Source organism: Alosa pseudoharengus, unplaced genomic scaffold (assembly GCF_046254945.1).
Source record: "Alosa pseudoharengus isolate Yale_2024_CS ecotype anadromous, Long Island Sound unplaced genomic scaffold, YU_APseudo_1.1 YU_APseudo_1.1_scf_4, whole genome shotgun sequence".
NCBI lineage: Eukaryota > Metazoa > Chordata > Actinopteri > Clupeiformes > Clupeidae > Alosa > Alosa pseudoharengus.
In genome coordinates, this window is record NW_027468774.1 from 28,955,557 (window position 1) to 28,969,988 (window position 14,432).

A 14,432-nucleotide genomic window follows, 5' to 3' on the forward strand; every position below is an offset into this window, starting at 1 on the left:
TCATATGATGAGTCTGCATCATGAGGCAGGGCCCTCTCTACATAAAAGAAAGAAGAAGGCCAGCCAAACTCAGCATTAGCTTACCAATATACGCACAACACTAAGGCCTTTACATCAGGCACTTTACGCTAATCATGCATTCCTGCCCTGAAACATACTAAATTATTGTAGCATTCTAATGTGCCATTGTATCACCCTACCTTTGACTGCCTAACCAATTAATCACACAGTTTGCATCCACCTACCCACACACACACACACACACACACACACTGCATACATATTTTCCTGATGTCTGACTACAGATGCTGCTGGAGTTTTGTTGGCTCCTGTCTTTTTTTCCCCACATGCCTCGTGAGGGGAATGTGTTTTATCCGTCAGAGTGTGTGTGTGCCCTCGGTCGGGCATAGCACCCTCTCAAAGGGGGGGGGGGGGGGGGAGGGGTAGCAAGTAACTCGAGAGTAAAAGTCAGGGGAGGGGATTGTGGATCTGAGCCCTCGGCGCTCTCCACACATCCGCCCACCCCTGGACCCTGTGTCCCCGACACACACCTTCCTCCCGTCTACCCGTGAGTGGTGAAGAGACCCATGCCCTCCCCCCCTCCCCCCTCCCCTAACCCTGACCCTGACCCCCCGTCTGGAATCTGAATACTGCAGAGAAAACTTACTGTGATAACCCCTCTCCCTTTCTAACAACCAGCACCCAAAACACGCTAAGTTTACATGCTAGTATCCGCATTCCAGTGCCTGTCACCTAAAGGCTGAACAATGGATGGACAAGGTAATGAGACAGAGAAGAGAGGGGGGCAAGGCTAACAGACAAAATAAGAGGGAGAGAGGCAGAGAGAGAGAGAGAAGTGAAAAGGGAATGGTAAAAGCCAAGTCAGAAATTAAGAAACCAGTGAAAAGAAATAAAGAGGCAAATGAATGTTTGCCTGGTGGTTTAATAACTACAAGGGTGGAGATGGTTTGGGAGCATGAGAGAGAAGTGTGTATATGTAACTCATTAGTCATTAGTCATTAGTGGTGTATACCAATACTTGAGGGAAACATATAACTATTTGGTAACTTTGAAACCGAATCAAAGCTTCAAGGAGAAACAGACAGAAAGGAGTGAGAAAGAGATAGTAGCCAGGCCTGAAAGAACTTAGACTAACTTTGTCTCTGCAAACAGGTGACTAGCAAATACAGACTGTGTGCTTGTTGGACTGTCAGTGAATAGTGAAGTGTTTAGCTGTATGTATACTGTATGTGTGTGTGTGTGTGTGTGTTTCTGCATATGGATATGTAATTGTGTAAATCCACTGTTATCCACCTTGTTTTGTTATTTCTTCTTCTTCTACTTCTTCTTCTTCTTCTTCTTCTTCTTCTTCTTCTTCTTCCAGCTGTTTTATGGTTTCTTTTCTTGGTCGTGTTGCTCTAACCTCCCTGTATTCTTCTTGCAGTGGGCGCATTCATTACAAGGATATGTACAGTTTATTGCGAGTTATCGACCCTCCTCTGGGCTTAGGAAAGAAATGTCCCCATAGGGTGGCCTGCAAGGTTTGACTTCCACTAAAACCCTAAAAACCACCATGCTAGCATCCAGACTGGAATGAATGTCGCTTATTTACTTGGTTTTAGTTCCTTTTTTTCTCTTCCCTTTTTGGGATATTTTCCTAGTTTTTTTGTCTTTTCACCATTTCTACTTGCATTCTGATATGAGAACGAGAATGTGTTGGAACGATGCAAAACACGCATGACGAATGACTCTGCACCTCACGTCGAATGAAAAACAACAGCAATAACAAAACCTTTTCTTCAAAAAAAAAGAATGATTTTCTTGTATTTCTTTTTGTTTTATTTTATTTTGCTTGTCGTTTTGATCGCAGCTAGGCCCCCTGGGTATGGTCGCGTGCATTGGTCTCACAGGGCGGGGAGGGGGACAGAAACTGCATTGACATAACTGCTGTTGCAACACCATCCCAACAGTGGGGCTTTTGTTGTTTTTTTGTCCGTTTGATTCTTTTGCTTCTCTTGCTCAGTCCGAAGCCCCCTGTTCTTCTATGCAACCCGCCTCTCCCCTCTCTAGGGCTTGCATAGAACGGTGTTTTAACACCAAAGGACAGAAGACACCCTCCCTCTGCCCACCAACGCGACACCTTAGTCCGAACCCCAGACCCCTCTCTGGCCTCTTTCGCACCCCCATCGTACAGACCTGCAGCTCTTAAGAGTCAGTTGAGCCCAGAATCAACACTAGTGCCTGTTCTTAGCTAAGAGTGACACCAATAACCTTGTTTTTACTCTGTTCCTCCCTTCTCCCCTTCCTCCCTCCCTTCCTCTCTTCCCCCCTTCTTTGCCCTTACTTCTTGTCTTTTTCCTCACCCCTCTCTTTTCACCCTTTCCATTGTTTTTCTCTACTTCCTCCTCTCTTTTTCCACTCTCTCCGTTCTTTTTAAACTCCTCCCATCTGATCCCCTATTAATTTATGTCCTTGTTGATTTCCTTTGTTTTGCTCTGTTTTTATTTTGGTTGTCCAGTGGCAGAATCAGTTACACTGATATGTATCAGATGCTCAGGCAAATGTCTCCGCCGTTAGGCCTGGGGAAGAAGTGCCCGGCACGGGTTGCATACAAGGTAGAAGGCCTCTGTGGGGCCAGCGCTGTGTTTGTAGTGTTGGTGTTTTTTTGTTTTTCATTTTTCTTTCTCTCTCTCTCTCTGTTCATTTCTTTTTCTGTGTCTATTCTCGGATGGGAGCGCTATTGGGAGGGAGGGTGGGTGGGTGGGGGGGGGATAGTAGGAGCAGTCAGACTCATCCACAGGGAGGGGGGAACGGAAGGACCTTCTCAGTGCTATTGCACCGCACGACGCACCGTTCCCATTCATACGTGCAAACACACACATGTACGCACATACTGTACACACTGTTCTCTCACATATGCGTGCAACTCAAACATTCAAAACTGTGTGTCACTTAGGCGATCTTGCTCAGTCAAAACAGCTGAGCTACTCCAATACTGCTAATAATAACCACATTGATAGCATCCTCCTGGATCCTGATGAAACACAAGCATTGAAGTAAATGCTTTAATGTACAGTATATGCTCAAATTGTGGGGAAAGGGAAGGACAGTGTTCAGCAGTAGTAGAATATGTACACACAGCTTACGCATGAGGAACATTCACACACACACAAGCACACATGCACACACACATTCCCTCACACACACTAAAGTGCGAGTGCAGCAGGGCTGGGAAGGACCAAAGGACTTCAGTCCTCCGAGTCTCTCCTGCCTGTGGATGGCGCTACGATCGATCAGACACCCACCCCAGTGACTGTTTTTGTGGAGGACCAGGTCTCTGTCTCTCTCATTTTTTTGTTGGTGTCAACACATGCACACCCACAACACATACAAAAAACAGTAGCATCTGTTTTGTACAGGAAAGAGGGCAGATGTAGGCAATTCTATTAGATTTTTTTAGAAAATTAGTTTTATATAAGAAGAACAATACAGTCAGCCACAGTGTATCCAATTCGAAATTCAGTATGATCCGAATTCTTATATCGTGTTATTTTCTTTCTTTCCTCATGAAGCACAAGCACAATTTTAAACCCCGGCCGTCCCCCATCCCCCTCAGCAACTGAATTGCCGTGCCAACCGGCTCATGCACCTGTCCTTTGTTTCTTCTTCTGTCAATGCAGTTGGAATCTGTTTCCAGCTCCGCCAGCATGCTAGAGCCCAGACCCCCCAGAGTCCCCAAGTTCTCCTCTCCTCCTGCCCCCCACCCCCCCAAAAAAAAAAACCCCACACATAATCATCTCAACCACTGTCATCCACCCCTCTTTTGCCTTTCTCCTACCCCTACTCCTAGTCCCTCTCTTTCATCCACCTCCCTCCTTTTCTCTCTGTCTCTCTGTCGCAACCACTGGGCCACTGATACTCCCTGGCCAATGGAGAGCCACAGGCTGATCCCCATAGTTGTCCCATGATGTGTCCAGTAGAGCAGGACTTCACAAGCCCACCCCTGTGTTCTCACAGAGACACTGCCACGTGTCATCTGGATATGACTTCTCCCAGCAGAGCTGAACAGCCAGTCAGTGGGCTTGTAATGGTCTAGTCTAGTCTACACTGGTTTTGTTCAGCTACTAACGAGGAGTGTCACTCATGAGTTAGTTGTTAGACAGGCAGAGAAGGCAATGGTATTTGAAAGGGCAGGGATGGTCAGAGTGACCCCAGAAGGTCGAAAAGGACCAGGTCCCGAGTACAGCATTAAAGCCCAGACAGCAGGCCTGCCACACACCACGCTCCCCCCTCACTGCTGTCTACATCAAACGGACTGAGCTCAGCTGTTTCCTGAGTAACATGTGCTACTGATCTCAGCTGCTGTGGTTCTATTCATGATTCCCCTCAGTTCATTCTACTCACCCCCACCCCCACCCCCCACCTTTACATCTTTCACCTTTACATCTTTATTCTTTCTCTCATTACTTTTCCCGTCTGTCTCACACTCAGTTTAGGTCTGTTTTCTTTGGGCTTCACCCATAGCCTGGTGTTTTTACTCTGTTTTTACTCTGTTTCCCTCGTTCTCATTCACTCATTCTGTCTGAATGGGGCCACTTTGGTTTGCAGGCTGAGGGAAACCTAGAGAATAGACAGTGAGCTGGAACATATGCAATTGTGCTAGAGGGCTGATGGCTCTGTGTGTGTGTGTGTGTGTGTGTGTGTGTGTGTGTGTGTGTGTGTGTGTGTGTGTGTGTGTGTGTGTGTGTGTGTGTTTAGACCTGTGTGTGAGTGTCTGTGTTGAGAGTGTGAATGTGTGCATGGCTGTGATCGTGTGTGTGTGTGTGTGTGTGTATGTGTTGGTTTTATGGACAGGGGCAGCCCAGGCCATCTGTTTCTCCCACTTCAAAAGTGTGACTGCCGTTGCGAACAGACCCTGTCAGGCTGGCTGACTGGTGTGGTGCATTGCAGGCATGAGAGGAAGTCATAGTGGACGCCCCTCTCTATGGACCCCGTCTGTCTCCCCTCAGCCTCAGACCAACCCCGGCCCATCCTCTCCCAAGTGTCCTCCCACCCAGCCGGTCCTGCCATGTGCTCACTTTTCTCTCTACCCCCACCTAGGCCTGATTTTCTATTCTACTCATTTAAATGGTTCCTTTTTCAGTTCAATATTGTTTACTGTGTTTGTTCACAACTGTGGGAATTCATCCTCAGTTTCTATCTGTCTGTTATTACTCCCTCCTTCATTCTGATCTTTTACTTTAACTGTAATCTCACCAGCAGCGTCATCCTGTCTCTCTCAGTTGTCTCTCAGTTGCCCCATCATGGCAGCCCCCACACCTCCCCATATTCAGCTTTCCCTATCATAACATCTCCATGGACCAGTCAGGTTTGCTGTCCCACTCTGGCTCAATTATTGGTTCAGTGGAAAAAGAATATCCTCCCTCAATATGATCAGTTATTCTCATTTTATATTCACACATTACTTCCTGTAGAGAAATAACCTGTGATCTTCAGAGTCAGTGAAGTGAAATCCCCTCTCTGCCATAGAGATTAAATCATCAACAAACAGGAGTACTGTCAGACTTAACCAGTGTGTGGTGATAGATCTCTTTCACCTTCTTTCTTTCTTTCATTCATCCCCTCATCATCCCCAAGGTCCCTCACCATATTTTTATTCACACTCTTTGTGTCTATATACACTTATGTCAGCTGTGTCTCTCCCTCACCGATTCTGCTCAGCAAACCTCCTTAATTTCAACATCACCTGAACCTACATGTAAATCACACTGAGCCAATCTGCCTATACACTATGAAAGGTGGAAGAGACTAGTTTTTTTGATGGCCTTGACCTTGAAACAGTGAATGAAAGAATACTATCTGGCCTCCTCAGCCTTTCATAGCAAAGGTAGACTATTTTTCATATGATATGAGGTCCCATTTTATCAGTGATGATAAATCTAAAGAGGTCAGCTGATCTGCCCTTTAAATCCCCCCCTCTTTTTTTAAATCCATTCCAGCCAGCAAGCACAACTTCTTCCTCAACTCTCCCTCTCCTTTTCAATTCAACTCACAATGCTTTTGTCCCTTAACTCTCTCAATTATCTTTTTCTTAATCCCCCTAATCGAAGGTAGTCCTAAAAGCATATGCTACCGTTAGGCTGAATTTATCAACAAAGCCATAATGATTGACATTATACTTATCTCTTTTTGTTCTTCTTTTCAACTTGAATGTATGGAGAATGCTGCTCTCACCTAACCCTGTAGGCCACACCCATCCCCCGCATTGAGAGATCAGAGAATCTGGATCGAGCTCTAGTCTCACTCAGTAGCCCATCTATGATTACATCTCAATGACCCGCCAGTCACTGCTGCCACGGCGATGACGCGCTGAAAAAACAAACAAACAAACAAATCCGAACAAGCCACAGGCAATGCTATCTCTGTGTATGGCTGCACCGCTGGTCGTGCTGTGAGGTGTACTGTATGCGGTGGCATGGCATGCTGCATGTGAATGTGGAGGGGGGCGCCCTGTGAGGGTGTGTTGGAGGGGTGGGAGTGAGGAGGGGGCCTGGGCCGTTGCCATGGTACGTGGCATGGCAACAAAGGGGTGGCATGACTGTAGTAACGGCAGAAATGCTTGGGTAGAGGGTGGTAGGGTGGGTGGTGGGTTTTTGCCTGGCCTAGTCCCCTGTAATTCCTCACCTCGTCCTTCTTCCTCCGATGGACCAGGACACAGATGAAACGATGTGCTCAAACCAAAAAAAAAAACAACGAACAAGACTTGCAACAAGAATCTAAGTCTTGCAAAACTTTTGAGCTCGCTGTTTTTTTTTCTCTCTGCCATCGTTCAATCGTGCCTGGGTCTACGGTCAGTTCTGTGAACCTCCTGCTGGGGGAGAGCTCTGTGACTCCCGTGACTTCCTGACCTTGCTGGCCCTGTGATACCGTCTCAGCCTGCGAGGTCTCACTGTGTTTTAAAGCTTCCCAAGAGACATTAAACACCAATATGAAGTCGTTCCTCTTTTTTTTTACTGAAGAGGCCTTTTCTCTTCCACTCTCGCAGGCTCTACAAAGAATCACAAAAATGTCTGAAAGCAGCGCTATAGACTTTCTTTAAACATGAAAGATTCCATCAAGATGAAAAGTGGAGATTCATACACGGGTTTTAATAGGGACTGAACGTCCTCCCATGGGTCCTTCCGCTGAATTTGGAACATCAGTAGCTCTGATGATTGGAAAGATTTTGGGTCAAAGGTCAAATTAACTATAGGTCAAAGATCACAGAGCTTTGCCCCTCCCCTTGTCACCACCCCTCTTTTCCCTTCTCAACTCTCTCGTTCATACCCCCCTTTCTTGGAGGTTCAGAGCTCACACACATAAAGACACGCATCTGCAGTCTTTTTGTCCTCAGTGGGCCTTGTGCAGCCTCTCTCTCATATGTCCCTGACTGGCTTTTCACAGAGACTGTTGCGGATGGATTTGCCGGTCGCCGAAGACAACTCTGTTCATTTCAACTCCACCTTAATGGCCTTAATCCGCACGGCACTGGACATCAAGATCGCCAAGGTTACGGAAGGTTTGGCACAACCTTCTCTTCTACCCATTCACTTCTTTTTCTTTTTTCTGTCTTCTGTGTTACCCAGTTAGCAGCAGACTCCAGTTTGCTTGACTGTAACCTTTTCTCACTGTTCAGTGTGGGTATGAACGTTGTCAGAGTTTTATTAACAGGGTGCCATGATCCTTCATGTTCTTTGACCTGTGGTGAATGAGTAAGTGCATAAAGACAATTGTTAATGAAAAACATTTCTTTTGTGTGTGTGTCTGTGCGTGTGTGTGTGTGAGCCTGTGTTTACGTTTTCACACGTCAATTGTCATTCCTCTGTCTTTGTGCTCCATACTGTGCGTGTTTGTGAACTGTGTGTACTGCACATTATTGTGGTGTGTGTGTGTGTGTGTGTGTGTGTGTGTGTGTGTGTGTGTGTGTGTGTGTGTGTGTGTGCGTGTGTGTGTGTGTGTGTGTGTGTGTGTTTTGCAAACATTGCCATGTCTCGTCCACATGCTTTTTGTGGACTCTTGGCTGTTTATTGGATGAACTGTTGTGGATGTTGGGGCGTGTGTGTGTGTGTGTTTCTGTGTATTTTGTGTGTATGTGTGTATTGCACATTTGTGTGTGTGTGTGTGTTTGTCCGTACGTGTTTGTGTGTATGTGTGATAATGTGCATATGTAGGGGAGGACAAGCACCAGATGGATGCTGAGCTGAGGAAAGAGATGATGGCGATTTGGCCCAACCTCTCGCAGAAGATGTTGGACCTGCTGGTCACTCCACACAAGTGTAAGTTGCGCCCCGGTGCGCCCATCCGACCACCAGACCACCAGTTGTCTCACCACCAGAGGAAAGCTTCTGTCAGCCAGTCCCCCCCCCCCACTGCTCTGCACCCTCTGATGCTCCAGGCACAGCAACGACCTCCACCATCTCGACCTTCGACCTCTGATGACCTTTGGCCCTAGCCCCTTGTGCCAGCCAGTTGCTTCTCAATGATGAGCCTATGAGAGAATATAATGAGATGGGCAGGAGTGGAAGCATAGTTGCCTTCCCCCCAGGCAGTAAATAGGCCACATATAAACGTGCCAACTTTCCTTTGTTGTTATTTAGTTATTTTATATTTTAAGGTTTAAAATGTAAATGTCTGAAAGGTGGCTCCAGTCAAAAGATTTCATTCTAAAGCCCCTCCATTTGTTGGATCAGTTTAGTGAAATAAAACCACCTTGATATGGGAATGAGCTGCATCGTGTCTAGTTCAGCCCAGTTCGATGTCGTAACTCTGCCATGTTAACGCATATTGAGAATTTTGAAGCCACCTTCAAAAGAGAGATGTCAGGTTTTCAGAAGTAACACAGAGGTAAATAAATAGTCTCTGTTGAACTGTAATGAACAACCCCCCTTTGTGAACTGCTGAAAAATCCATATAAGCTAGTTTATCCAAGCAAGTTCCCACAGTTGCTCTAAGATAGCCATCGTCTGCCCTGGACAAAACTGTATGCTCCCATAAATGGTGTGCACATGTGAATCTAGACACAGTAAGCCATATAGAGTACCTTCAAATCAGGGTGCTTGGCCTTAGGTACACAAACTACACTGCACAAGCCAGCAGATGTTCCAATAGGCCACTGTCTTCTTTACTCACACTTTACTCAGATCTCTCCTGTGGGTCTTCAGGCTCCCCCACCCCCCTCCCCTCCCTTCCCCTTCCACCTCGAGTGAGCAGGAGCCGTTCAGTTGTAGACCTGTACTGTCACTTCCTCTCCGGACGATCCAAGGAGTCCCATGTCCCGCCCACGCCACGGTCCCTCCAGCCTGGTCTGGGTCATCTTCAGCGCTCTGTGCCTGATATCAGGGGGTGCCTTACTATAGAACAACCCTCTATAGAAGTCTTTTCACTCCAGGGTATCTTAGAAGAGAAAGAAGACCTTACTAAACCTAACTAAAGATGACTGGCTGTATATATGGTAATAAATGATGACTGACAATACGATGCACTGGTGCTACCGCACCCGTTGTACACATTGATGATAAATAGGTATGTGTATGGTTAAACTGAGTAATGTTATGCCTAACGTTTGCAAAAAAAAAAGAAGCATGGAATATATGTGCAGCAGCTAAGCCATCCTTTCAAGACTCTCATCACAATGCTCATTATAACTAATATTGATTTTGAAACCATATAGACTTTCTTGATAAGCAAATTAAGGTGTGAACAGATCTGAGAATGCTCTGCTGGTCAGGGTTTTGGGAGCATGACTTATTGGCTGCACCGAGTTTGTACCCAGTTTTTTCCTGACGACTTTAGGCCATTTCTTTACGAAGATACAGTTATCTTAAAGAATCAACTCATTGTACTTTCGAAGACTGTTTCTCAACTGTTTCACATTCTGAAGCTCAAGAACACTTGAAGTGCTGTGGCTAATTCTGTGAAACGACCGTGAAATGCAGAGCTCAGCATCAGAGTGAATGAAAACAGTAAAACAGCCACTGTGGTACTATGACTTTACATAGTTTCTTGGTTACTTCATCTTCGTGAAAAATGGCCTCTAGTCTATATTCCTCTGAAACGAGAGACTAGAAACACTTTAAAATGATAATCCTTTGTGAAGAGTGGGAAAAAAACAGATCAAAAGAAAAAAAAAAAGAAAAAACAGCGGAAAGCAAAAGTGACAACAATCTATGGACCAATAACATATGAGGCTTTTTGAAATCCGTGTCTGCTTGTGAAAAGACTATTGGCTCGGTGTCTCTGTGTGTACTGTGTTGGTGTCTCTCGTGTGCATGCCTCGTTCCCCCTCTCCCCCAGTCCCATTCCCCACGCTCAGGGTCCATCTCACCTCATCTAATCGTGCAGGGTAACTTGTCCGTTTCTCAGCAGCGACAGACCTGACGGTGGGGAAGATCTACGCGGCCATGATGATCATGGAGTACTACCGGCAGAGCAAAGCCAAGCGGGCCCAGGCGCAGGAGCAGGTACAACTCTAGGGCAAACACTCGCTTGCTCCCCCGCAAAAAAATGCAAAACGCCACAGCCTCTTAACTCCGCATTCTTCAGCCCTCCTCTCTCTCTCTCTCTCTCTCTCTCTCTGTGTCTCTCTCTCTCTCGCCCTCTCTGCCTGTCTCTTTCTCTCTGTTTCTCTTGCCCTGCTGTTTGAGTTGTGACAACCAACACTGTTCTGGCCTTTGCCACTCACCGTAGTCCCATATTCTACAAGAATACGGTCCATTTGCAGCTGTAGCCATCTTACTGCTCTTTACGTTATATACTCTGCATGGTCGTCACAAACCTGTGGGCTCATGCCCCATAAAAATGAATGAAAAACACTTGCACTTGAGGATCATACATTTCTCTGTGTTTTCTATGTCAGTGGTCAAGTCTTGTATCGTCATACCAGTACAGAGTAGAGTAGGCCAATATTGAGACCAGTCTCTTGTGACAGCGGTAGCAATGTGTTCTTGACAAAGTATCTGTAATTAAATTTAAAAAATTGCTCATGAGCAACAACTGTAGATGTTGTATCCAAGTTTTCAAAGCTTGGGAGTCATGCATACTTTTTAAAAAGCAGCTAAGAAGCCTTTTACATTAAATCTGTGCTCTTGAAATCAAGGGCATTCTGCATGGATTGTAAATACATTTCTGTGTGTATCTCTGTGAGAAAGAGCAAGGCCGGGTATCTGATGGTTGTCACGGCTCTCAGTTGAACCTGTGAATATGCTGTGCTTCCACATGTAATCGGTCAATGTACAGGCCTTTTCCCAATTCCCATAGCCCTGTCTTGACTGTGAACACTGCAAGCAATAACCTGCACTGGACTGTAGCCCTCACCCCTGTAGCACCACTGCACCCTGTCCACTTGAAATAATGGGAATGAACACAAAACAATGCACCTTTTGTTTGCAGTTTGAATGCCAACTCACTGACCACAGTAACAAATAAAGAATGTGTATTATTGTAGAATAACTGTTTGTATAACTATTCACTGTAAGAAAATCAGTAAAATAACAGAAATCTCTCTCTTGAGGTACGGAGACGTTTCTTTTTTCCACTTTTTGTCATATTTTTTGCTTTCTCGTTCTGAATCATGGTTAGGGGTGGGTGGAGCGGCGTGGGGGTCAGTGGGTTACCTCACAAAGTACTGGGCGTAGTAAAAGGGTGGCCCTTCTCCACAGACAAAGCTCCACTCCGACTCAACCCAACTGCACAAATTCAAAGCTTCTCGTATTTTCTTACCCACCTCCCTCCCATCTCTGCAGTCTCACTCGATCTAGCATTCCATTGCTGTCATTCAGCATTCCTTCTTCAGCTGTTTCTTTTAACCATGTTGTCTGTTAAAAGGTGCTGTTCCTTCATAGCATCACAAATCCCTCTGAAGACAGAGGCTGTCAGGAGGAATGGGGAGAGATCTGAGGGGGTTGAGCTCTGTCTGAATGCTGAGGTCAAACCCTGTGGGGGAACTGAAAGAGAGTTTTATAAGGTAGCTAGACGTAGTAGTAGTATGAGACCTTTAGACACCAGAGAGTCAGGGTGGAATAGAAAGGTATACAATACTTCGACAGCCATTTTTGTATGACTCATTTACACAACATTCATCAGACACAGACAATATCGATCAATTATTGGTGAAGGTTGAACAGTAAAATATTATTATTGATCTGTAAGCATTTGTTATTGTAGTAATGTAAACATGTCTCCATCTACACAACATAAAAATACACAGATATAGCAAAAACATTGGAAGAAAAATATTTCAGGAAGGGACATTTACAATAGGCAAAAAAATGGCAGTCAAAAATGTGTCAGTATCAGTGCTTTGCTATTAAGCAGACATAGTGAAACTGCTGAAAGTGCTTGTGCACGATTAGACTAAATCCATCATGAAAGCTCCCACGTTTCTTACCTCGAAGAACCTCTTCACTACTCCAGGCAGTTCATATTTATTCAAATGTGAATCACATTAACATGAGCACATGTAGTTTTTCGGTCTTCATCTGTTAAATCATTAGTCATATGTTATCAATAGAGGAGTTACCTAATATAAATTGTATTGACATAGCAGCACATAATACCCTGCAGACCACATTGAAATAAAATGTGTTATACATGGGACACACATCAAATGTTGATAACAATGATTTAGAAATTCCAAAAGGTTAATATAAAAAATTTAATTCATAGACATAAGAAGCATGCAAAATATCAGACAGAATATTGACTTATTGTTTGAATTGCATAAAGAATTCTTCATCTCACCCTGATTTCCACGAGTAAGCCTCACTTTGCTACATCACCCTGGTTGCAAGTTGCCTCTCTCGGGCAGGGACTTGCATGTTCATTTCACCGGTCTCCGCTTGCCTCCGGCCACTGCTTCTCATTCTGCAAGTGGGCTCCTTCCCACCCTTCTCCCAACACTCCTCCCCTCACTTCACCTCCATGCGCACAGGTAAGCGAGGAGTGGAGCGCGCCAGCCCCGGACCTGACATTTTCAAGGTGTCGTTTGGAGTGAAAGGTGTTCCCATAACTCAAGACAGTGTCAAAAACATTAGCTGTTTATAGGTTGCTGAATCAATTGTTAAGTGCCTTGCTCTTAAGAAGGCTGGGCACATTTTGCAGAGCAGACACATAGGATAACATGGGCTTCCACATATTTTATGTATAGGATTGATGCGCTTTCCAAGGACATTTCATTCAATGCATCTAAATGGACTCTATGTCATACTTTTCATGGACACTCTTTTCGATGAAACCACTTTTTTTAAACTTTTTTTTTTTTCTTTTTTTCGTTTTGCCTGAACCGGTCAGATCTGCCATATAATGTTCAACAATATGGTTGTTTTTGCTAACCCTTTTAATCACCTGTTGTAATCCTTCTTCACACTGCCTATAATTCAATGCAAGTGCTCTTTTTTGTTCCCCTCTAGTCTTTTCTGTTCAGACACTTGGTTTTGCCTGGTGTAACCACTGTGCTGCTAGAGGTCAGTAGGACGTCTTATCCCTCTCCGCATAGATTTGGACAAAACCCCAGGTGCCTGGTGGTCACAACACCAGAGTGCCTTATACATGGTTTGAGTTTCTGTATAAAAACGTTCATTATCTATGGATGACTTGGTCTGTGTGTAGAAGCCTAAATTGGAAGGCTCAGTAATATGAACTATTCTATGGATTGTTGTCATTATCATATTACTATACTCTACTATACGAGCTATACAATAGGTGAACATATTACGAGCTTATCAACCATTTGTCCCTGACCTCTCGGGAGCACTCAGTTGGTTACCTCCATTCATTTACTGGGTTGTTGGGAAGTAAATGAATGTTCCGCATGATGCCATCAGCACCCTCCAGACAGCACGGCCGGGAGTGGATCTCAAAGTAAACCGTAAGAGAATACACTTCCCAGAGTGCCTCTTGGCTGACCTTTGCTGTCTCCTGCTGTTGCCACTGGAGTACAACCCATTTGCACTCTGGACTCTTTGATCACCCCACCTTCCCCAGACCCCATCCCCTCCTTCATCTTTCCCATTAGTATGCCTGGTATCAGCTGTAGGCCATGTTGTATCTCACACAGAATCGAACGACATTAATGTTTCAGCGTCTGGAGCCTCACTCCCCAACCCAGGATGGTGGGCCGGGAGTCAAGAGCCTCCCTGAATCCCAGCCGGATGCTGTGGGCAATATGTAAGTAACCCCTTCATGCGACCCCCCCCCCCCGTTCCCCCAGACACACACACACACACACACACCTTTTTTTCCCTCTGCTCTCGACACTGAAGTGAGCTAATTTTTTAGAGACCCCATCCTTGGTTCTAAGTGGGCTAGGTGGACAAAGGAGGGAACAGCTTTGTCCACTCCCAAGTGGTAGAGCAGTGAAAAGGAAGCTTATGTTGTTGCTGGAGTACTGTCTTACT

General features: G+C 45.3%; 1 protein-coding gene across 1 annotated transcript in view; it reads left to right on the forward strand.

Annotated features, from left to right (window-relative positions):
- Nucleotides 1–14,432, forward strand: part of cacna1aa (calcium channel, voltage-dependent, P/Q type, alpha 1A subunit, a) — a 93,557-nt gene that overhangs the window by 68,174 nt on the left and 10,951 nt on the right. The window contains exons 40-44 of the mRNA XM_076266688.1: nt 1,445–1,541; nt 7,444–7,558; nt 8,211–8,315; nt 10,402–10,499; nt 14,093–14,202. Coding sequence (XP_076122803.1) covers nt 1,445–1,541; nt 7,444–7,558; nt 8,211–8,315; nt 10,402–10,499; nt 14,093–14,202 — 525 coding nt within the window. The remainder of the gene's footprint in view (nt 1–1,444; nt 1,542–7,443; nt 7,559–8,210; nt 8,316–10,401; nt 10,500–14,092; nt 14,203–14,432) is intronic.